Source organism: Pogoniulus pusillus, chromosome 24 (genome assembly GCF_015220805.1).
Source record: "Pogoniulus pusillus isolate bPogPus1 chromosome 24, bPogPus1.pri, whole genome shotgun sequence".
Taxonomy (NCBI): Eukaryota; Metazoa; Chordata; class Aves; order Piciformes; family Lybiidae; genus Pogoniulus; species Pogoniulus pusillus.
Window position 1 is genome coordinate 1508244 of NC_087287.1, and position 21558 is coordinate 1529801.

The 21558-nt window shown below is 46.1% G+C and overlaps 3 protein-coding genes across 8 annotated transcripts in view; 2 read left to right on the forward strand and 1 right to left on the reverse strand.

Moving 5' to 3' along the window:
* The first annotated feature begins 157 nt into the window (after positions 1–157).
* DHCR7 (7-dehydrocholesterol reductase) lies at positions 158–9059 on the forward strand. Of its 2 annotated transcripts, none has more exons than XM_064163043.1 (8): positions 158–245; positions 2065–2165; positions 3001–3223; positions 4507–4597; positions 5249–5462; positions 5913–6117; positions 6944–7075; positions 7781–9059. In XM_064163043.1, exons 2-8 carry the CDS (start codon positions 2071–2073, stop codon positions 8243–8245), a joined length of 1425 nt encoding a protein of 474 aa, XP_064019113.1. In that variant the 5' UTR covers positions 158–245; positions 2065–2070; the 3' UTR covers positions 8246–9059. The 2 variants fall into 2 exon arrangements, with proteins under 2 accessions (XP_064019113.1, XP_064019114.1); XM_064163044.1 differs by having other exon boundaries at positions 243–320.
* LOC135185884 (basic proline-rich protein-like) lies at positions 1638–14402 on the reverse strand. 2 transcript variants are annotated; one of them, XM_064163047.1, is made up of 3 exons: positions 13300–14402; positions 2227–2376; positions 1638–2095 (listed from the first exon to the last, which is right to left on the reverse strand). In XM_064163047.1, exon 1 carries the CDS (start codon positions 14387–14389, stop codon positions 13709–13711), a length of 681 nt encoding a protein of 226 aa, XP_064019117.1. In that variant the 5' UTR covers positions 14390–14402; the 3' UTR covers positions 1638–2095; positions 2227–2376; positions 13300–13708. The 2 variants fall into 2 exon arrangements, with proteins under 2 accessions (XP_064019117.1, XP_064019116.1); XM_064163046.1 differs by having other exon boundaries at positions 13293–14402.
* ZDHHC13 (zinc finger DHHC-type palmitoyltransferase 13) overlaps positions 13255–21558 on the forward strand; it is an 18396-nt gene continuing 10092 nt past the window's right edge. Inside the window, exons 1-9 of one of the 4 annotated variants that reach the window (XM_064163042.1) lie at positions 13255–13277; positions 14730–14872; positions 15760–15882; positions 16343–16420; positions 17432–17576; positions 18657–18721; positions 19286–19448; positions 20406–20531; positions 20819–20952. In XM_064163042.1, the coding sequence (XP_064019112.1) occupies positions 14766–14872; positions 15760–15882; positions 16343–16420; positions 17432–17576; positions 18657–18721; positions 19286–19448; positions 20406–20531; positions 20819–20952 (941 nt within the window). In that variant the 5' untranslated portion in view covers positions 13255–13277; positions 14730–14765. Of the gene's footprint in view, positions 13278–13515; positions 13538–13714; positions 13918–14729; positions 14873–15759; positions 15883–16342; positions 16421–17431; positions 17577–18656; positions 18722–19285; positions 19449–20405; positions 20532–20818; positions 20953–21558 lie in introns of those variants that run through there. The other 3 variants (XM_064163039.1, XM_064163041.1, XM_064163040.1) reach the window with 3 other exon arrangements.

Below are 21558 nucleotides of genomic sequence, written 5' to 3' on the forward strand. Positions count from 1 at the left end.
CCGCGGCTGCCCGCGGGGGCGGGACGCAGCGAGAAGCGGCCCCACGCCGTCTCCTCAGCCCATGGGTTGAGCGCGCTCCACCAATGGCGTGGCGCGGAGCGGGGCGGAGCGGGGCGGGGATTGGTCGGAAGGGCGCAGCGGGGCGGGGCGGAGCGGAGCGGTGTCTGGGTGAGGAGAGCGGGAGTGCCGCCGGGACCGGCTAAGACGCCGCCGTGGCTGGAGTGGCACCGGCGCAGCAGCCGTGGGTGAGTCTCTGCTGCGCTATCTCCGGGTGGTGGATAGCTTCTGGTGGGCCCATTCGAGCGTGAAGGGGCTCGTGGGTACGTACTTTGCTGAGAGCCATACCGGGGCTTGGACAGGAGCGCGGTGGCGGAGGGGTGGCGCAGGACCGGAGGGGAGCTACCGGCGAGCCAGCGACTGGATCGGTGCCCCCTGGCTCTGGTGTTTGGCTTTGATTTCTGCATCCCTCGCCCCAGTAATGCCCTCCAAGGTACCCGTGTGTAGCATGAGGGGCCTGGAGTGCGGGGACGTGTTGCCTTCCCTGCCCAGGCTGCTGGACCCCTCCTGAGCAGCCTGCTGCTCCCTTCTGCTCCGTTCTGTTCTTGGGCAGAACACTGGGCTCTGTGGGCCATTGCACAGGGATTTCCTTTTACTATGTATATTCATGAACAGGACTTTGCCTTATTTCTGTAGGGACAAAATCTCCAAGTGAGGGTTTTGCCCCGCTTAATCAGACTGAGAGCCTGCTGCTCCTTAAGGGGCCAGGAGCTGGCAGCTCTGGGGTGCAGCGTGGCTAAGGGCAGCAGCTCGCTTGCCTCTGTCCCACAGTACCTCCATGAGGTGAGCAGGTCAGATGCAGAAATTATGGCCACGTTCAATCAAGAGTCCTTACAATGAGGCAGGCTCATGGAGATAAGGCACATCAAACTGGAAAGTCAGTCCCCAGGTCAGGGTCAGGTCCGCTGACTGCCAGGCTGACCTGTGGTGTGATGATAGTGCCAGGACAAGGACAGGCAGTGGCCATCAGCCCAAGGCTGTGGGTCAGGGTCAGGCTTGATGTGGAAAACCAGAGTCAGACACAGACTCAGAATGGCCAGGCAAGGCTGTAGGCTTGAGGCTGGGCTAGAATGTCAGCCTATAGGTCAAAATACTGGGTCAGCAGAACCTATGGTAAGGCAGGGCAGGGTTCTTGTGGAGCTGGAGCTGTGGCACTGCTGGAAGAGGGATTGAGGGACTTGGGATGGGCTGAAATGGGTCTTCATGGCCTGTAGGCAAGGTCAGGGGAAGCCCTGGGCCAGGCTAGGCAGTGAGAGTGAGGCCTGGTAGTGTCCTCAGGGCCCTGCCAGTACGCTGTATTATCATTTCTGTTTCAGTGGAAACAACTGCCAGTTCGATTTGAGTTAAAACATCAAAGCTTGAAAAGGTACAAAACTTAACAAGTGTTAGCAAATTTCCTCTGTGAGCAACAAGCTACGGCACTGCATGCTGAGTGCTCAGGCTATGGCGTGATGGTCTTGAACAAAGGAAGTATTTGGGCAAAGCAAACTGAAGTTGTAATGAGTGAGAGAGAATTGTCTATTGCCTGGTAAGTTGTTTCCACTGATTTCTGATTTAGATGGGGTTATAAACTTGTCAGGTACATCAAAGAGAAGAAGATAACATACATGAAGCAAGGGGAAAAGCACACAGTTTGCCAAGGTCCAGTACAGGTAGTGTTACAACAGTAGGGATTTCTCTAAGGAGGGCAGTTCATCACAGAACTTGATTTTCAGAGGTTTATAAGAATGTGGCAAAACAAGTTTCTTTCCTTTTGTATCTCAGATGTAATGGATTACTTTCACATCAGTGTTTCAATAAATCATCATGAGGATGATTTATCATGACAAAGATCATGAGGAACTCAGGTGGATTTTTTTCCTTCTTACCTTCCTCCCTCAAATTTCTTGTAATCAGAAGGCTGTGTAATGGAATTCCGTAACTTCCATTTGTGTCTCTCCTCTGTAAAGCTGTAATAATGACTGAGAACCAGCTGGAGTAATACAGTGAGTGTTTTCTTTCATGCAGGACATCATGGCAGCCCATCAAGAGAAAAAATCTGAAGAAAGAAAACGCAAAAGCACCCAAAATGATACTCGAACACCTCAAGCCCAGTGGGGAAGAGCATGGTGAGAGAAGCTGATGTCCCTGTTTAGTCACTGTGCTTCAAGTCAGTTCCTATTTACTTACCAATGCTGCACTTCTTTTGAAATTCAGAGTTCATACCAGAGTGCTGCATTGCCTTTCTTCTGAAAGCTCAGGCTTTCTGCAGGACAAATGTGAAGAAGACTTCTTCAGGCTTTTAAGATCTTGCCAGATGGGCTGGGTTAAGACACAGTCCTAGCAAAAAAAGAAAGCAAACAGGCAAATCATAAAGGCAACTACAATTTGTAGTTCTTTCAAGGTCTGAACAAAATATTTCCTGAGATCTGTAAAACAGACATCCATCTGTGGTGGTGCCAGCTGACATCTCCTGCTGTAGCAGGATTTATAGCCCGTATCTCTGCTCTCAAAAGAATTGTGCAAGTACTGGGAGATATTTTATTGCAGCTGGGAACATCCACTTGTTTTTACATGGCTTGCCTCTGCTGACAGTGTGTGGTAGAGCAAGTTCAACTCATGGCTGTCCAAGGTCTGTGTTTCCAAGCTTTGACATAGTGTTCTTTCAAATTGAATAATCTCCCAATTACATCCATGATTGCCCCCAAACCCAAAAGGTAATAATAATTTGCTTTTTGGAGGGGAGATAGAATCTCTTCTATTGCTTCAATCAACTAGCGTGGCTTTCTAGAATTTTGTGGTAAAGAAAGTAAGATTTAAGTTTTTAATAGCTATTGACCTGAAAACATTGTCAGTTTCTGTTTCATTAGTCTAGAGGGTCTACTGAAAAAAATTGTCTGACTTACTCTCAACCAGCACTCTGCCTGAAAGCTGGGAATAAAAATGCTCTGTTCTGGGTTACAGGGAGGTAGATTGGTTTTCCTTGGCCAGCATCCTTTTCCTGCTCATGTTTGCACCACTTATTGTGTATTACTTCATCATGTCCTGCGACCAGTACCAGTGTTCTCTGACTGATCCAGTCATCGACTTGCTCATGGGCAATAAACATCTGTCTGACATCTGGAACAAGACTCCTCCACTGACCTATAGGGCTGCTGGCATCTATACCCTTTGGGTCACCTTCCAGGTATGCTGCTGAGTTATGGTCTGGGTGCAGTGGGTGGTTTTTCAAACTGTTGGGTGAGTCCTTTGGCACCAGGGATAAAAGGAATGTTGCACAGGCACTGGCAGTTCTCACTTTCCATGGTGTTTTGGCATCCAAAGTAAGCTTATGCACTTGAAAAAGAAACATGCAGGGAATGCACACAAAAATATTCCTTGTGTGGCATATTCCTTAGTGTGGCTTTTAAGTAAAAGCAACTAGAAAACAGCAATGCCCACTTGTTCTAAATAAGACATAATAAATAGATCATGGACACTGCAGAAGAGGTGTTATTTTCTCTAGACAGACAGCAAAAGAACATATGTGATATCTGAAATTTGGTGTACATTATGATGTATAAAATATGATCTGCACTTCTAAAATAGCTTCAGACTTTCCAAACTTCTCCTATTTATTTTCCAATCTGGAAGACAACTGATATATAACACACATATAAAATAAAAATATAAGGGGAGGTCTAGGCTGGATATGAGGAGGAAGTTGTTGCCAGAGAGAGTGATTGGCATTGGAATGGGCTGCCCAGGGAGGTGGTGGAGTCACCACCCCTGAAGGTGTTGAAGCAAAGCCTGGCTGAGGCACTTAGTGCCATGGTCTGGTTGACTGGATAGGGCTGGGTGCTAGGTTGGACTGGATGATCTTGGAGGTCTCTTCCAACCTGGTTGATTCTGATCCCCACCAAAAAGGGATGACAACCATACATGAAGCACATCTTTGGACTTGTCTAATAGCTTAGCCTAAATACTTGTCTAAAATCACAACAGCTAAATCTTGCCATGTTTGCTTGTCCAATGTTGCAGCTTTCTGGTTGCTGCTGTGGGAAATGTGGTCAAAGCCCACACAGATCAGTGGGATCAGAAGCAATGCTACACAGACTCCAGGCCATTCAATGTGAATTATACCAGAGACTATTGGTTGTTCTGACTCTCATTATACAGCCTTTGGGCATAGAGCACACACCTACACTTTATCATAATTAGGCAAGTACAACCCAGTCCTTTGCATAAATCCCCGCCTTGTTTTTCTCATTAACGAGCTGTCCACTTCTCCATCCTTTCTCTGCCAAGGTAGCCAGCAGCTGTGGGAAATCAAGGCCAGCACTCGATAGTCCTTCTCACATTGCATTTCCCACAGTCCAACACCCAGCTGAATCTGCTGAGTGTTACAGGTGGTATATGTGTGAAAAGGATGCAGTTTTTTGGGGCTTTGCCTTGTCTGGTTTTGCTGTTAATACATTCTCTCTCTTCTAGGTGGTTTTGTACGTGTTCATTCCTGACTTCTGCCATAAGTTTCTTCCTGGATATGTAGGAGGTGTACAAGAAGGTGCTGTCACCCCCGCTGGTGAGCTCTTCTTAGAATACATCCACACTATACAATTGTTTACAGTGATAGTGTTTCTGTGCCTCCAGTCTTTGGTAAGCCTCTGTACCTGGAGGATAAATGCTTTCACCTTCCTCGTGTCTTTGCTTGAAACAAAAATAAAAAGCAATCCATGTAATATTTTAGACTGAACTAGAGAATTCCTGTCTTGTACTGTTAGTAAAACTATTCCATATGGCAGGCACCACACCGGCAACGGAAAGATACAGAGTGATCCCCCTGGTGCTTTGAGTTGGCAGGGCACTGTTGCCAGGATGTGCCAGTGCAGTTGCAGCTGCTACAGCTGTGCTATCCCACAAGACCTGATCAAAGTGTGTGATGTGAACTAAGTGTGAAAAAGGCTAACTTGTTGCCTTAGTCCATTTTAGGGGCGATTCAAAATTGAGTATTTTGTGAAGCGAGAGTAATGAGAAAAACTCAGCCTGATGGTTCCAGCAGCACTTAATGAAACTTTCAGCCAAGTGCCACAAGGTCATTGATTGAGCAGATGAGGAGAGGGAAGTCCTATCATGAGCACCTGGTTTTGAGGTTCTGTGTATTGTATGCATATCCCCATGCATAAGAAGCTGTATCAATACAATGTCACTAACATTCCATTCTCTTCACACTCAGGTGTAGTGAATAAGTATGAAATCAATGGCCTTCAGGCCTGGATCATTACCCACTTGCTTTGGTTTGCTAATGCTTATTACTTCCACTGGTTCTCACCCACCATCATTTTTGACAACTGGATTCCTCTCCTGTGGTGTGCCAATATCCTGGGATATGTAGTTTCCACGTTTGCAATGATCAAAGGCTACCTCTTCCCTACCAATGCCAAGGACTGGTATGTGACTTTTTCATCACAAGAGAATACTGGATAATCTGACATGCAAATTGAGTGCTATACAGAATAGCAATAGCAGAATATATTTCCCTGGCACCGATGGACAGGCCAGTGTAGAACTGTGGCTCTTTGCTTTATTAGCTCCATCCTGTGTGTTTCATGCTATGTGTCCTGTAACTGGCAGCCTCAGTGTCACAGACACATCCATCCTATTTGTGACAAATAAGGAAAGTTAGAGGTCAAGTGTTTGAAAGAGCTACCAAGAACAAACCAGGGTATGTCTGAAGCTAAAATGTATCCCTACTAATGCAGGGCGCTGTTTGGGTCAGTTCATGTTACGTGGCACATTAAGTGGGTTTATGATTGTTATTATCATTGCATCATGTGAGTCTGAAATATGCCATCATGTATTTGTGTATAATTGAATCTATCATCCTTTGTGCTTTCTAGCAAGTTCACTGGCAATTTCTTCTATGACTACATGATGGGGATTGAATTTAACCCGCGAATAGGGAAGTGGTTTGACTTCAAGCTGTTCTTCAATGGACGCCCTGGCATTGTGGCCTGGACTCTGATTAACCTCTCTTATGCTGCCAAACAACAGGAACTGTATGGTCAAGTAACCAACTCCATGGTCCTTGTCAATGTCCTTCAGGTAAGTTCAGAGGAGGAAAGTGAGGAACCAGTTTAGAAATAAACTGGTATTAAAGTAGGAAAAGCTCCTTGCATTAGAACAGAACTTACACCATTTTTCTTGGCCTGAGAAACCGCATTCAGTAATGATGTCTGATTTAGCTTCCCAGAGACCAAAATCCCTAACAGATCTATACAATAATAGAATGCTTTCCTCTCTCCCTCTTTTGGAAAGAAAGGAGTTAGATGTAGAGAGGAAAAAGGGGTAAAGCACCCAAAGAAGAGTCCTGCTTCGATTTGGAAGTTAAGAACTTTAACAATAAATAAAAGGTATTTAAGGTGAAGGGAGTTACAAAAAGGTATAGGGAAGGGAAACAAGACACAAAATATATATACAACCAATGGATGGAGGTAGATTCAGGAAGGGGTTGTCCCACCGTGTGATAGGGTAGCCATGTGGCAAAAACAGGAGCAGCAGGAGCAAGGGTGTTGCTGGGAGGCAGGTAAAAGAGAGAAACAGTAAGCTCCTCTGTTTTTATCGGGGGGGCTAGTGGGAGTGGGCTAACCACTACACCTGGGGTCAGGTTCAGACCACCCCCAGGAGGGTTAACCCTTTACAGATGCACTGGGACTTGCTTCTTGGGACACTTGTACCCATCTGGAGTGCCACTGCTGTACTCTGCTGTATTCACTCAGAGTGCCATCAGTGACACAGTTATGTCTTCACCAGCAGACTTCAGTGTAAACTTGACATCTCCTCTCAAGGCAGCACAGAAAGCTCAGGCTACTTCTGTTTAACAGGAGAGCTGGTGATGTGCTCCATTATTAACATGACACTTCTGTTCCAGGGGATTTATGTTCTGGACTTCTTCTGGAATGAAGCCTGGTATTTGAAAACCATTGACATTTGCCATGATCACTTTGGATGGTACTTGGGCTGGGGAGACTGTGTTTGGTTGCCTTATCTCTATACTTTGCAGGTAAATTTGTGGCACAATAAATATGTGTTTGGGCTGAAAAGTAAGAAGCTTTCCAGAAACCCTCTCCCCGGCAGTTTGATTTGTATCTTAAAAGTGTTTGTAGACAAGTTGAATACTGAGTGAGCTTTACAATATCTTTTGTAACAATTCACTTGTCTGAAGGCTTACTGTCTATCCATGGACTTGACATCTTTTCCTCTCCTCCCCTCCTTTTGTGCCCTTTTCTGTCACTGCCTATTGTGCCTGTATATTTTTTTACGTCCTTTCAGGCCGTTTTTGTGCTCCTGCATGTCGAGGGCTTTTTGGTGGGTGATGGATGAGTGGTTATTTGTGTGGTGTTTTGTTGGGATTTCTTTCCTTTTCTGTCCTGGTTTGTCTGCATCTCTTCTTGTTCCATCCAGTAAATGCAGGTTTGAAGAGGGAAGGAGAGAGAAAGAAAGAAAAAGTAGGGTGCAGCATTTTCTGGAAGCTTTCCATGGTTTCACTGGCAAGGTAGATAGAATCCTAGAATGGTTTAGGTTGGGAGGGTCCTCAAAGATGATCCAGTTCCACCCCCCTGCCATAGGCAGGGACACCTCCCACTAGAACATATTTCTGTTCATCCTGCTTCTCTGTTCTGGGTCACTGCAGGTGAAGGAATTAACCTGGCACCCTGAGCATGTTTTTAAAATGATCTGCTGAGCATCTCTCTTTCCTGCTCCCCAGGGCCTGTATCTGGTTTACCACCCTGTGCAGCTGTGCACAGCTAATGCCATGGGCATCTTGATACTGGGCTTGATTGGCTACTACATCTTCAGAGCGACAAACCACCAGAAGGACCTCTTCCGTCGTACGAATGGCAACTGCAAGATCTGGGGGAAGAAGCCTGAGTACATTGAGTGCTCCTACATGTCTGTGGATGGCACCAAGTTCTACAGCAAGCTGATGACCTCGGGCTTCTGGGGCTGGGCACGCCACTTCAACTACACGGGAGATTTGATGGGCTCCCTGGCCTACTGCCTGGCTTGTGGGTTTGAACACATCCTGCCTTACTTCTACGTCATTTACATGACAATCCTGCTGACCCACCGCTGCCTTAGGGATGAGCACCGTTGTCTCAGCAAATACGGGAAGGACTGGAAGCGCTACACCGCCGCCGTGCCTTACCGCCTCCTGCCGGGCCTCTTCTAAGGCTAAAACAGAGCCCAGGGGCAAGAAAAAGAAACTTCTTTTTTTTTTTTTTTTTTGGAAGTGAAGTGAGTTCAACCACAAGTTAAGCTAACAAAAACTTTGTGAAGGATACCCATCATATTCTGAAGGAGAAAAGGTAATCCTTGCTGTGCTGAAGGAGCATGCAGGCAGACTGCATGCAAACAAATGATGTGAGGCACTGAAATATCCTGTATTTTTAGCAGACTCTGTTACCTGGATTGTTTTTTTTTCCCTTCCTTTCTCAGAATTAGTGTGAAATAAAAGTGAAGTTGCATGCTTTGAGATTCTGAAATCTCCAAGAGCTGGGAGAAGCCTTACTCTTCAAAGGAGCAGGGTCTTGCAACTAGTTTACAGTGATTTAGGAGAGGAAGAAAAGAGTTGTGAGATCTGTTGATAAAAGAAGTTGTAAGGTGTGGTTGCTTGTGACAGTTATAACTTAGATTCAGTGACTCCTCAAAGGAGGTTTTGTTGTTTGTTGCTTTTCAAGAAGTTAACTGTGGAAGTACTGAGCTGTGGAACCTGACCCTAACTGGTGTCTGGAAAGACTTTTCTAATCTAATGCAAGTGTCTGTGAAAGCTGGGATAAATTGATAAGTCTCAGCTCTAAACTGAGAAAATAGTACTTGACCAACTGGGTATTATTTTGATACTGAAACCAAGCTTGCTTTGTGAAGATGCTGGGAATACGTTTATTTCTTCAGTGTGGGTAGAAAACTTTCTTCTCTACCATTTGTGTGAAACCTTATTTGTAAACTTTTAACAAATAAATGCTTGGTTCCAAAGAAGTCAATAATACTGCTCCTTTTCCAGTCAGCTCTTTCTTTCCTGATCACACAGCTTTCCAGCTTTCTTTCATCTTACCGGATTCAAAAGAGCTCTTAGAAGAGTATGATTGCAGGAGTTGGTTCACAAATGGATAAAGGAGAAATGAGATGGCAGTGTGCCCTTCACAGGCTCACAGATGTCAGGGGTTGGAAAGGACCCAAAAAGATGGTCGAGTCGAACCACCCTGCCGGAGTAGGACCATACAGTCTAGCTCAGGGCACACAGGAACACGTCCAGACAGGCTTTGAAAGGCTCCAGAGAAAGAGACTTCACAGTCTCTCTGGGAACCCTGTTCCAGTGCTCTGTGACCCTTACAGTAAAGAAGTTTCTCCTTGTGTCAAGGGCATCCTTGGGTAGATTAGAAAGACTGGGGCTAATAGGTACAGAGAAGTTCTTCTGCTGCTATGCTCTGCCCTGGTGAGGCCACATCTGGAATACTGTGTCCCGTTCTGAAGGACCTCAAGGAACTGCCTGACAGAGTCCAGCACAGAGCCACAAGGATGCTGAAGGGAGTGGAACATCTTTTAGGACTGTTGAACCCCGTCAGTTGCTGGCCTGAATTGCCCTAGGCTGCCTGCGACTTGGCTGGAGTAATTGGACAGTTTCTTTTCTCCACTTCCCTGGGGCCCCACACTTGTGTCCTTTTCTTCGGTAGCCTTGTAAATTGCACTGACAGCTTGCTGCTAATGCCAAGGCTATTTAAATATTGCAAGAGAGTCTGGACTCTCAGGCACAGCAGCCTCACACAGCACAGTACACGCTCTTCTCACTGATAAATGCTGGCTGATTAGTGGAAGAAATTGCCCATTTAAGCCCAGTATCAGCTCTTGAAAAATAAAACTGGGGCAATCTGGAGTAAAAGGGCAGTGCTGTGAATAACAAGAGCATTATGTATTCAAATGCTTCTTTTAGGCCATTTCTGTTACATCTGATACTGCTCAAAGGCTTTTTTGTCCTGCCTGACACAAGAGCATGGCAACACATGTGCTTCTTTGACACTGGCTGCTGCTTCTGCTGAGGATACTTTACCCTGCAGATAGGCCACTGCTGCAACAGAGCTGATGAACTCTTGGGAGGAAGCAATTAGTCACAAGGGTATTCAAGCAAGAGGCCATCACTGGGCTAAACTCACATCCCATTGGTGGTGAGGACGACAGATTCTGCTTCTTTAAGGCTCGTCTGCTGTCCATACAGATCTTGTCCCATCTGTGTGGCATGCAGATTGCATCAAAAGCAGCGTGGCCAGCAGGTCAAGAGAAGTGATTCTGCCACTTTGCTCTGGTAAGATCCCACCTGCAGCACTGTGTCCCCTCAAGAGAGAACAGTGGAAGGATATGGACCTGACGGAGCAGGTCCAGAGGAAGGCCACAAAAATGAACAGGGGATTGGAGCACCTCTGCTATGAGGACAGGCTGAGGGAGCTGAGGGTGTTCAGCCTGGAGAAGAGAAAGCTGAGCAAGTTCCATTTCACCATAGATCTACCTAAGAAGAGAATAAATCACAATGTTCTAGTGTACCACCATTTCAGATTGTCAGCATTCAATTTACAGGTGGAAGGAAGTGGGGAGAGGGGATCTTCAATACCTATAGAGTGGGAGGGCACTTTTTCACATGGTAAACCCCTGTGACTAGATAGCATCTCAACATGACAGCATTTTTGAGACAAGGGCTCCAGTTTTCAGCTTAAAGCTCATTATTTATTACTCCTGATGCAAAGCTAGCCTTCAGTTTATTCCCATCCCTCCTGCAAGAACACTGGCACAGTTCAATGGGGGAGGCAGCATACATCATGAATTTAGGCTTAGACGTGTTGAGCAACATGTGAACTCTCTAAAATCTGTCTCTCTGAGAAGCTCGGTGACTAGTCCAAAGAGCTGTGCTCAGGACAGAATGAGATGTGACTGCTCAGTCCCGGTTAGTCGGTGTGAATGACAGCAGAAGTACAGGCTCTTGCCTCACGGTGGCAGCCACAGAGTATTTTCTGCTCTAAGGGATCAGTCCAAGATCTCCTAACCACAGAATGACAGAATGGTTTAGGTTGGAAGGGACCTCCAAAACTCATCCAGTCCAACCCCCTTGCAGTCAGCAGGGACATCCTCCACTAGAGCAACTTGCTCACAGTCTTGTCCAGCCTCACCTTGAATATCTCCAGGGGTGGGGCCTCAACTACCTCCCTGAGCAACCTGTTGCAGTGTTGCAACACCCTCATGGTGCAGAGCTTGTTCCTCACATCCAGTCTAAATCTGCTCTGCTCTCATTTCAAACTATTGCCCTCATCCTGTCCCTCCAGACCTTTGCAAACAGTCCCTCTGCAGCCTTCTTTTAGCTCCTTCAGGTACTGGCTGGCTGCTGTTGGGTCTGCCTGGAGCCTTCTCTTGTCCACGCTGAACACCCCCAGCTCCCTCAGCCTGTCCTCAGAAGGGAGATGTTCTACTCCCTTCAGCATCTTTGTGGCTCTGCGCTGGGCTTTTTCTTCTGTGAACTTGCAAACCGGAGCACATCGGTTGTCTCATACCTCAGTGCTTCTGTAGCACCTCTGGCTGTGAGGTGCGCTTGGCTATGCACAAGAAACACAGAAAAAGAACCAGAATCATTCTGAAGATATGTACAGCTCATTTCATGCACATTTCACAGGCAGTCTTAGTGGGCTTATGTTAGGGGTGTAACTGGAGGCAGAGGTAAAGTGATCCTCTGTGGTGTTATTCCTACGCCTCTGTCAAAACTCCTTGTTACAGCAGAATTGGAGAAAGATTTATTTCATGGTTTGATTTTTTTTTAATGAGAGAGAAAAAAAGGAAATAGTCTCTAAAGTAAACTGAATGCTATCTGTGCAGCCCCATTTTTTTTCTTCAGAAAATAAACACAGCTGTGCAAAATCTTATTACTTACAGTGCTTCATAAAACAGCATCCAAAGCAATAATGGAAAATGCATAAGATGATGTTTTCACATTAATAAAAAAGCATTGTACTACTTCAATTGCAATTGTAATGTAATTTAATCTGATTTAGTAATGGTTTATGTACTTTTTGCTCTGTGGTTTACGCAGTGATGTGAATGCAAAATGCTATTTGAAAGCTGCTAAATGCCTCAGTATCTCTTTACCATTATCTAATCAAAATCACACTAATCAGGGGCACAGTCTTGCAAAAGGCTGTTCAGGAGGCAGAACGATTATTTCAGGACTTCTGAAGACAATGCACTTCATCCAAGTCTTAATCTCTTAAGGCTTGTGGATGAGTAGAAATTGTTACTACTCATGCAAACACTTAGGCACTTGGAGCAGATTTACTAAGTATAAATAAATCATAGAATCATAGAATCAACCAGGTTGGAAGAGACCTCCAAGCTCATCCAGTCCAACCTAGCACCCAGCCCTGTCCAGTCAACCAAACCATGGCACTAAGTGCCTCATGCAGTCTTCCCTTGAACACCCCTAGGGATGGTGACTCCACCACCTCCCTGGGCAGCCCATTCCAATGCCAATCACCCTCTCTTTGAAGAACTTTCTCCTAACATCCAGCCTATACTTTCTCCAGCACAACTTGAGACTGTGTCCCCTCGTTCTGTTGCTGGTTGCCTGGGAGAAGAGACCAACCCCCACCTGCCTACAACCTCCCTTCAGGTAGTTGTAGACAGCAATGAGGTCACCCTTGAGCATCCTCTTCTTCAGGCTAAACAACCCCAGCTCCCTCGGCCTCTCCTCACAGGGTTTGTGTTCCAAATGAGATGTAGCAGTGTGGCACTGATGCCAGCAGCAAGGTGAAGAAAAAACTTTAAAACTCTTCATCTCTGTCTCAATTTATTGTCCACAAATAGCTCAGCAAAGCCATTTGTTGTGTACTGGAGGGATTTTTTTGACTGAAAAGGCAGATATTGCTCTAATGATAAAGTGAATCTTGCTGTGACTATTAGAAAAAAGAAAACAAAATAAAACTTTTCTTTTCCCGATTAAAACTATTTGCAGGAAACTGCCCACAACGACCTGCCACAGGAACGTTACTAAGGTTGCAACATCAAATGCGTGAGCGTTAGAGGATGGATGTATGATGGCCTTAGCAACGCCTGCTCCCCTCCCGCTGCTCTCTGACGCTCGCTGCTCGCTCGTCCCCTCCACCCTGCTCTAACCCGCCCGTGGGCAGCGTGAATGAGGCATTGCTTTCGTTTGTCATCCGCCCAGCATTACGGTAAATCTTTGGTACCTGTCACCTGTAATGTTTGCTTGCAACATGCTCAGGTGTCAAAACGTTTGCAGGCTCTCCGAGGAGCTGGTAATTCCTGCGTGTGATTCACTATGGGCTCGGCAGCCTTGGAACTCTGCGCTGGTCCAGTTGTCCTCCGGGCTTCTGGTGCAAGAGGCAACGTGGGTGGGACAGATGATAACCTGGTTAATGTTTCGTGGGCCTTGGATTGCTTTCAGCTGAACCTCTTTGCTGCTGAGGCAAAGGTGAAGGTTACACCAGCAGAAACAGAGCTGCTCCTTGTCCTTGACCCTGGGGAGCTCCCGTGTGAAATGCGAACGAATTTTTCCGTGTGGCTGCCTGTGAAAAGGGGAAGGAGGAGCTTGCAACAGGAGAAAAGTAGAAGCCGTTGGCCTGCCTGTCAAGCCGTGTGGGGGCTAGCGGCGGTTTCCCTCGGTAGCCGCGCAGCGCCTGCACCCCGGCAGCCCCAGGCCCCGCGGCTGCTCGGGCTGCCCGCGCCCGGCCCCGCCGGTGCCGCCCCCGCCCGGCGCTGCTGCTCCCGGAGCCGGTAACCAGGAAGAGGGAGCAGGAAACTCGAGCGGCTGCGGAGCCTCGGGCAGGGAGGATGGCCGGCGGCGGCCCGGCGGTGAGGGAAGGCCCGGGGGCTGCTGCCGGGGAAGGAGACAGGCATGGCTGCTGAGGGGCCGCTGAGGGGGCGGCCGTGCCCGAGCCGCTGGGCCGCTGAGGGGAAGCGGCGGGCAGGCGTGAGGCGGCGGTGTGGGGCTTGGCGGCCTGGGGCAGGCTGTCGGCGGCTGGAAGGGTGGCTGGAGCTGGAGCGGGCCGCTGGGCCCGCTTGCCGCAGGGTGCCGGGCCGTGAGGCCGAGGCTCGGCCCCTGCCGAGGCAGGCGACAGGGCCGGCGGTTCCTCGCAGCAGCCCGCGGGGCTGTGGTAGCCCTGGGCTCCCGGCTGCTCTCTTTGGCCGAAGAAGGAGGCCTGTGCCGTGTCCGGTTCCCAGTGCCTCGCTGAGACATGCGCGGTGACCCTGTGGCGCTCCGGTGTCCTTGTGTGTGTGCAGAGCCGGTCACAGGCGTGGGGTGCCCTGTGTAGCCTGGCAGCATTACTCTGCGTGAGGGTGTTCCATGCCTTTGTAATCTGGCCTGGTAGACCTTAGCCCTATCCCTGCTGAGCTCCCTTGTCGCCGTGCCCAGGAAAAAGGTTAGGCTCTTGTCGGGTGGGTTTGACAGTGCTGTAAATTAGCTTCCTTCGTACAGCCACGATGTGATGCTCGAGGGTAGTGTAGTAGTGGCCCTAGCAGAGACAGGTAACGGTTGGACGTGATGATCTTGAGGGTGTTTTGTAACCAGTGGCCTTGTGATTCTGTGTAGTGTGTGCATCTGGTAAAGGGGGAGCTGTGGTGGGTAAATGATGATTGTTGATAGCTCTTCTGTTAACCAACAGTGTAAAAACCACTGCCACGGGGCTCATCGACCTCATATGCACAGCTGTCGTGGCAGCCATGGGAATAAAGATGCACCGGTGCTACCAGGACCACCTCCCGTTGTGGAAGACCCCAGCATCTGTGACATTGTCAAGGCGACACAGTAAGTCTGTATTCTGTGCCTGCAAAATGGTGAAATATGTGGGAGGAGTCACTGAATTGTAGAATGTCAGGGGCTGGAAGGGACCTCAAAAGCTCATCCAGCCCAGCCCCCCTGCCACAGCAGGGTCACAGAGACCAGATCACACAGCAACGTGTCCAGGCAGATTTTAAATATCTCCAGAGAGGGAGACTCCACAACCCCCTGGCAGCCTGTTCCAGGGCTCTGTCACACTCACAGGGAAAACATTCCTCGTGTTTACATGGAACTTCTTGTGCCTCAGGTTCCATCCCTTGTCCCTGGTCCTGTCATTGAGCATCACCCAGCAGAGCCTGGCTCCAGCCTCCTGGCACTCACCCTGCACATATTTATAAACACTGATGAGGTCTCCTCACAATCTCCTCCAAGCAGCACAGCCCCACCTCCCTCAGGCTCTTTGTAACAGAGACGTTCCCATCCCTTCAGCATCTTTGTGGCTCTGTGCTGGACTCTGTCAACCAGTTCTGTGTCCTTCTTGAACTGGGGGGCCCAGAACTGAACACAGTAGTCCAGATGTGACCTGAGGTGTGAGCCACGTTGGATGGATATGCTTACAAAGGTGAATATCACAGTCCAATTTTTTCCATGTAATAAAGACTAAAAATCACTTAAAGGTCCTTTTGTGAATATTTTTATCATAATAAGATCTCAGCCAGGTTTGATCAAGGTTCAGCCCCACTCTTTTTGCAAGACTTCCATTGAATGCAATGTGGAATTTGCACAAGTAGAAACTGCTGGGTGATGCTTACTGAGGTTTACTTCTTACATAGTAGGTGGCTGTCTCTAAAACTGGAGATAATTAACAAATGAGTGATAAATAAATCAATATGGTTTGTGCTTCCTTACTTCAGGTATGGGATAATAGAGCGATGCAAAGAACTGGTGGAAGCAGGATATGATGTTCGACAGCCAGACAAAGAGAATGTGACTCTTCTTCACTGGGCAGCAATAAACAACAGACAGGAGCTGGTCAAGTAAGCTCTGTAGTTGTTGAGGAAGTAACACAAGTATTCTGCCACTGTTCTTTGCAGTCACTCTGTTGCTATTAGACTTAAAAACCAGAGGAAGACAGTGCCTGAGAGGAAAAGCATACAATCCAAATTTCAACCCAATTAGCTTCGTGAAAATGTGTGACGTTACTGCTTTCTCTACATGTAAATTCAGGTGGTACATCAAACCATTAGATTTTTCCTGGGTTTGGTGTGTTCAACAAGGCTAACAGCTGAGTTTGTAATTGTCTTGCTAATTACTGTGTTTTTCACAACTGTTTTCTCCAAACAGCAGCCTTTACTGTAATGCTGCTCTCGGCTGTTTGCTTTCCTAGCAAAATCATTTTATGATGAGCTATTTACTTCTAGAGCTATGTTACCGGAGTATAATGCTTTAATATCTTGTTATGCCTATCCTTAATCTTACTGTGTTGCTTTTGCACAGATATTATATTTCCAAAGGTGCAGTAGTGGATCAGCTAGGTGGAGATTTGAATTCCACCCCTCTTCACTGGGCCATTAGGTATGCTTCTTGCAAGTACTGATTGTTAATCTGTTAGTGTTAGCAGTTAGAGCAGCATTTTGTGTGGCACAGCAGTGGTCATCTTAAATCACTTTTTGTGGCATATTTTATTGAGGCACGAGGAATTTCACAGCATGTCCGTGATAATGCTGAAATCAGTTCTTTAGTTCCTGGCAAGTTAGCAGGCAGTACTTCATGTCTCTATTGGTGTTTTAGTCGCTTGGACTCACACATTGATGTTTCCCTAGGGATGGAAAAGTACTCTTGAGACTTTTCCTGCAGTAAATTCTGCCTTACTGGGCAGAGAATGCTTGGCACTGAAGTTAGTTGTGGATGCTTATTAGAGTACAGTTTAAGTCTGAATAAGTTGTGGTCGCAGTTCCTCTCAGATTTCAGTCAGTCTAGCTGATGTGCTTTCAGGTGGTTTAGCTTCTGCACTGAATTCTCTTGGTGTCCTCTCCTAAGGTTCAGTGCAGCCTGTCCTGGACTTGAAAGCATAGGCACTTCTAGTGGCACCAGTATAGGATGTTATTCAGAAGCATGTAGAGAGAGGTGCAAATGTTCACAGTCCTGTCTTGGTCTTCTGGGAAAAAAAAAGTTAGATGTTTGTTCCTGAGAGAGGCTGTACACAGGAGAAGTGGCTGTAGAATACCATTGTATTCTAAATTAGCATTTTTACCTTGGATAGAGTTATTAAGGTGTGTAATTTAGTAAAAGTTTCTGATTAAAACTTCAGATTGTGGCACTGGGCAGCCTGATCTAGTTAGAGGTGTTTCTGTTTGCTGCAGGGAGGTTGGACCAGGTGACCTTTGATGATCCCTTCCAACCTGATACAATCTGTGGTTTAGAAAAAAATTAATTTGCTGAATAAAAGCACAGGAGTCTGAAGGGATTTTTTGTCTTTTTTTTTTTGGATGAGGGGGTCATGTCTAGGAGAATTAAGGCTTTGCTTTCATGAAAGTGTCCAGCTTTTTTTCCATCTCTCTAGTTTAATTTCATGTATCCTTACAGGCAAGGACACCTAGCTATGGTCATCTTATTGCTGAAATGTGGAGCAGATCCCAGTCTTATTGATGGGGAAGGATTCAGCAGCATTCACTTAGCAGTGCTGTTTCAGCACATGCCCATCATAGCTTACCTCATATCAAAGGGCCAGGTATGTTGTTGCTGTCCTAGGTGTTGTTCCTACTTACGAGTAGCTGCCTGTGCATAGGACATTTCTCAGAGGTAGTTGATGAAGATGGGGTAACACAAGATAGATGTTTAAATGGTCATACAAAGATATGTAATCAAGTTTGTTTGTTCTGATAAACCAGGTTGATCTACCTGGCTGTTCCATTATGTGCATCTGTTTACACAAAGATGGTGGTTAATGGTGCTTTCCAAGATGCATTTTATTTGTAGTACTTCTGAGTAAAAGAGGACAGGGAATGGGGTGAATATGGTTCCCTTAAAAATGTCCTTAGTGGAGGCTTTCCCTTAGTAATGTCCTGTGGTGATTTGGGTGTTACCTGACCCTGCCACACTTCGGATATCATCCAGACTAGACTCAGCTGGCTCTGGAAATCGAATGAAGCTTATATTTACAGCTTAGCACAGTAGATACAAGCAAATATTTACAATATATACAGTTGTATACAGAAATATATGTTAAAAGGTAATACAGAAATACAACAGCCCTCCCAGAAACCTGAGTCCCCAGGAGGGGCTCCCAACCTCCCTTCCACCTTCTCCCACCCCTCTCTACCTTACCCCAGACGTTGCCTTGTGCCCACAGAAGAGTGAAGGGTCAGCCAGGGGGTTAGGAAGCAAGTGGATTAATCAGAGAGATGGCAGGTTAGGTTAGAGAGAGAGAAATGCAGCTCAAAGCCCAGGCAGTGACCGAATGTTTTATCTGTATTTACATTCTTGTTCTTATACATCTCAGCAAGCCTATGAGTGAAGTAGGCATCACCATTGTTTCTCTTTCACAGCCTGTGGTCTAATTCTTCTCACCAAAACATTCTAGCTAGCTTCAAACTAGCACGTGTCCTCAGTGGAGACTCAGTGTATTCTGAAAGCAATGGCAGGCAGGACTGAGGAGGGGGGAAGGTTTAACTGAGAGCTGGCTTCTTGGCTGCTGTGGTTTGGTTTCTTGCCATTAGTGAAACTAAGCCAATTGTATAGCTGTGACCATTTAACTGTTCCCTGAAATCACTGGTAATCAGTTGCTTGTTACCTTTTCCTTTGTGTTTAGAACATAGATGCCACAGACCTGAATGGGCGGACACCTTTAATGTTATTAGCACAGAAAGCCATTGGGTAAGTCATGAACCCCTTGAAAAGCAGCTGCTTAGTGCACCCCACAAACGGTGAGGTGAAGTTTCTCTTTGCAAACCTTTTGTTCAAAAGGTATTGCATTCCCTCCTGGTTGTACTAAACCAGGAAGTGTTCCAGAGATCAGGAGTTAGGAAATAGGGAGTCTGAGACAGCAAAGAAAGTTGAAATAATTTCTTGAGGAAGTTCAGGTTTGCAGCTGAGCTGGCTACAGTATTACTGTGCTGTCTCAGAAATGAAAATCAATGGAGATGACCACAGTACAATGCATTTAGAATTCATAAAATCTGGAGATGTAAGGCTGAGTGAGGTGTTGCAGAAAGACAGAATCTGTATATACCTCATATTTGTTAATCTGGGAGGGTAGCACAGTCGAGGAGGAAGAAAAAACTTTAGGGCACATCCTGAACCTGCCATTGTTGTGAGACAAGGCCTTGTGTGTCTGCTCTTGTTTCACAGGTGGGAGCAGTGGTTTTTAGAGGCTGTTCAAAAGTTTCATCTTGCACTGTACCTTCTGTTTAACTGTTACTGTACTTTATTTTCATCTAGACCAGAGCCCACGAGGTTTCTCTTAAAGTTTAACCCCTCTCTCAATGCAGTAGACAATGTTCAAAAGAACACTGCACTGCACTGGGCGATAACATCAGGAAATACCAGTGCAGTGGATCTGTTGCTGGAAGCTGGTGCTAGCCTGGATATAAAGAATGCCAAGGTAAAACATTATTTCATGATATTTCACTCTGTGACATGAATGTCAAGAAAAATCTGAGTCCTTTCCTCTTTGGATACCCTTTGGGATGGAGGTTGACTAAGAACAGGCCTTTCCCAGAAGGAGTTAGTACTATTTTTGTGTGCCATAAAGTAGGAAGATGGATTCTCTGCAATGTCCACTGAAGGAACAGCTCAACCTTTCAGTCACTGTGAACATACTTGTGTCCCTTACAGATCCTTCCTTTTTCTTTGTTTAAAGTTGGCTGTTTTCTGATTGAAGACATTGTCATGAGAATGACTTGAGGCAGACTTTATAAGTAACAGTGTCTTGGTGTCTGTCCAGTGAGACTCCTACAGACTTCAAAAAGATGTCTGTGTCTTCCTGTCAAAGCTAGTGTTTGATAGTGCCTGTTTGTATGTTCAGAGAGACTTCTGAAAGTCTTCCTCCTAATGTTTGTAGAAAGTGATAGTGAGAAGTATAAATGTTGGAACTCTGGATGCTTGTGACTCTACAGATGTGTTTGTACAGCGCAGCTCTTCAGGGTTCATGCACTAAGCTGTGCAGCCTTTCCATCTGCCACATCTTTTTATTCATGCATGACTCTGGGGATATTGTTGTTTGATTTAAAGAAAAATGCCATAAACAAGAATCCTTCCCTTTCAGTAAGCACATCATAGTCCAGCAGACAGTTTAGTGTTTCAGGTTACTGGAGATAGTCCAACAGATACCTCTAATGGATGCGGTCTGGTTGCAAGTATTGTTGCTTAGAACTACAGTGTGCAGGATCAAGCATGTTAAAACTCTGTTGTTTCCTTTGCCTTAAGGGAAAAAAAAAGGAGAGGGGAAGTGAATGCCAAATTTATTCTTGTTTTAGCAATATGTATTTCTTGTTTCTGTTAGAAGGGAAAGCTTTTATGTCTTAAGAGCATAAAGAAATCAATATTTCTATTGTTATAGGGAGAGACACCACTTGACCTTGCTTATCAAAGTCCGGATCGCTTCATGCTTTATATGGTGAAAGAGGAGGAAAGAACCAGAAGCAGAAGAAACAGCAGGTTACTGAAAATAATAGAGAAATATGAGGTAATTTCACAAGCAATAACTTCTGCAGCAGTCCATGTTTAGAACAAAATGCAGCTTACCTCTTCTCTGACAGGGAGGTTTAAAGCTTCTGAAGTTGGATGAACAAAGGTGAAGTTCTTTGAGTGCAGATAGCAGTGGCTTGGGTGGGGGCTTTTGTATTTGCTGGGTTCAGGTGTCGCTTTGTCTTACCTGAGTCTTCCAGCATTTGTTATGACATGATCTGAGTACTTCTGCAGTAAGTCCTGCCCCAGTACTTTGCCCCATTTTAACAGTATCCATTTTAATAGGTCATCCTGCTGCTGGCATCTTCCTTGGCACTGATATGGGCTGTAGGATATGTAATGAACCTAAGTTCTGATTCTTGGCTTTTGAAAGGAGGACTGCTTCTCTTGCTGCTATTTGGGATGGCTCTGTTTGTAAGGTCTGTGGCTTTTTCTCTCTGTCTGTGTATTTGTGATAGATGCCATCTGAAGTATCTAGCACAATATTCTTTTCAGGGCTTAGTTGCCCTTGGTATGAAAAATACCTCCTGAGAAATGGTTGCAGAGTACGTGAAGGATTTACATGTTTTTGCTTTGTAGAATGACACTATAAATTGAATGTCTTTAGCTGTGCAAAGTGAGTTTATCATCACTGAAAGATGTGAGGAAAAAAAATGAGGTGTTTAAGCAGTCTGTTAGGCAATTTTAGTGATAAAAACTGTTATTGCAGGTCTGCACCTGGTAGATACAGAGAGATCTCTGCACAATGCTCAGGAATGTGCTTTATCTCAACTTCTCCTTCTGTATTTGTGACACTGGTTGATTAAGCCTCATTCTTTCTCCCACCTGGCTCCCCAGCCCTCCCAGTGTTACCCTCAGCTGTTGTGCAGGTTTGCTGCCTTCTTCAATAGTTTACAGGATGTCAGGGGTTGGAAGGGACCCAGAGAGATCGAGTTCAGCTCCCCTGCCAGAGCAGGACCATACAGTCTAGCTCAGGTCACACAGGAACACATCCAGACAGGCCTTGAAAGTCTCCAGAGAACGAG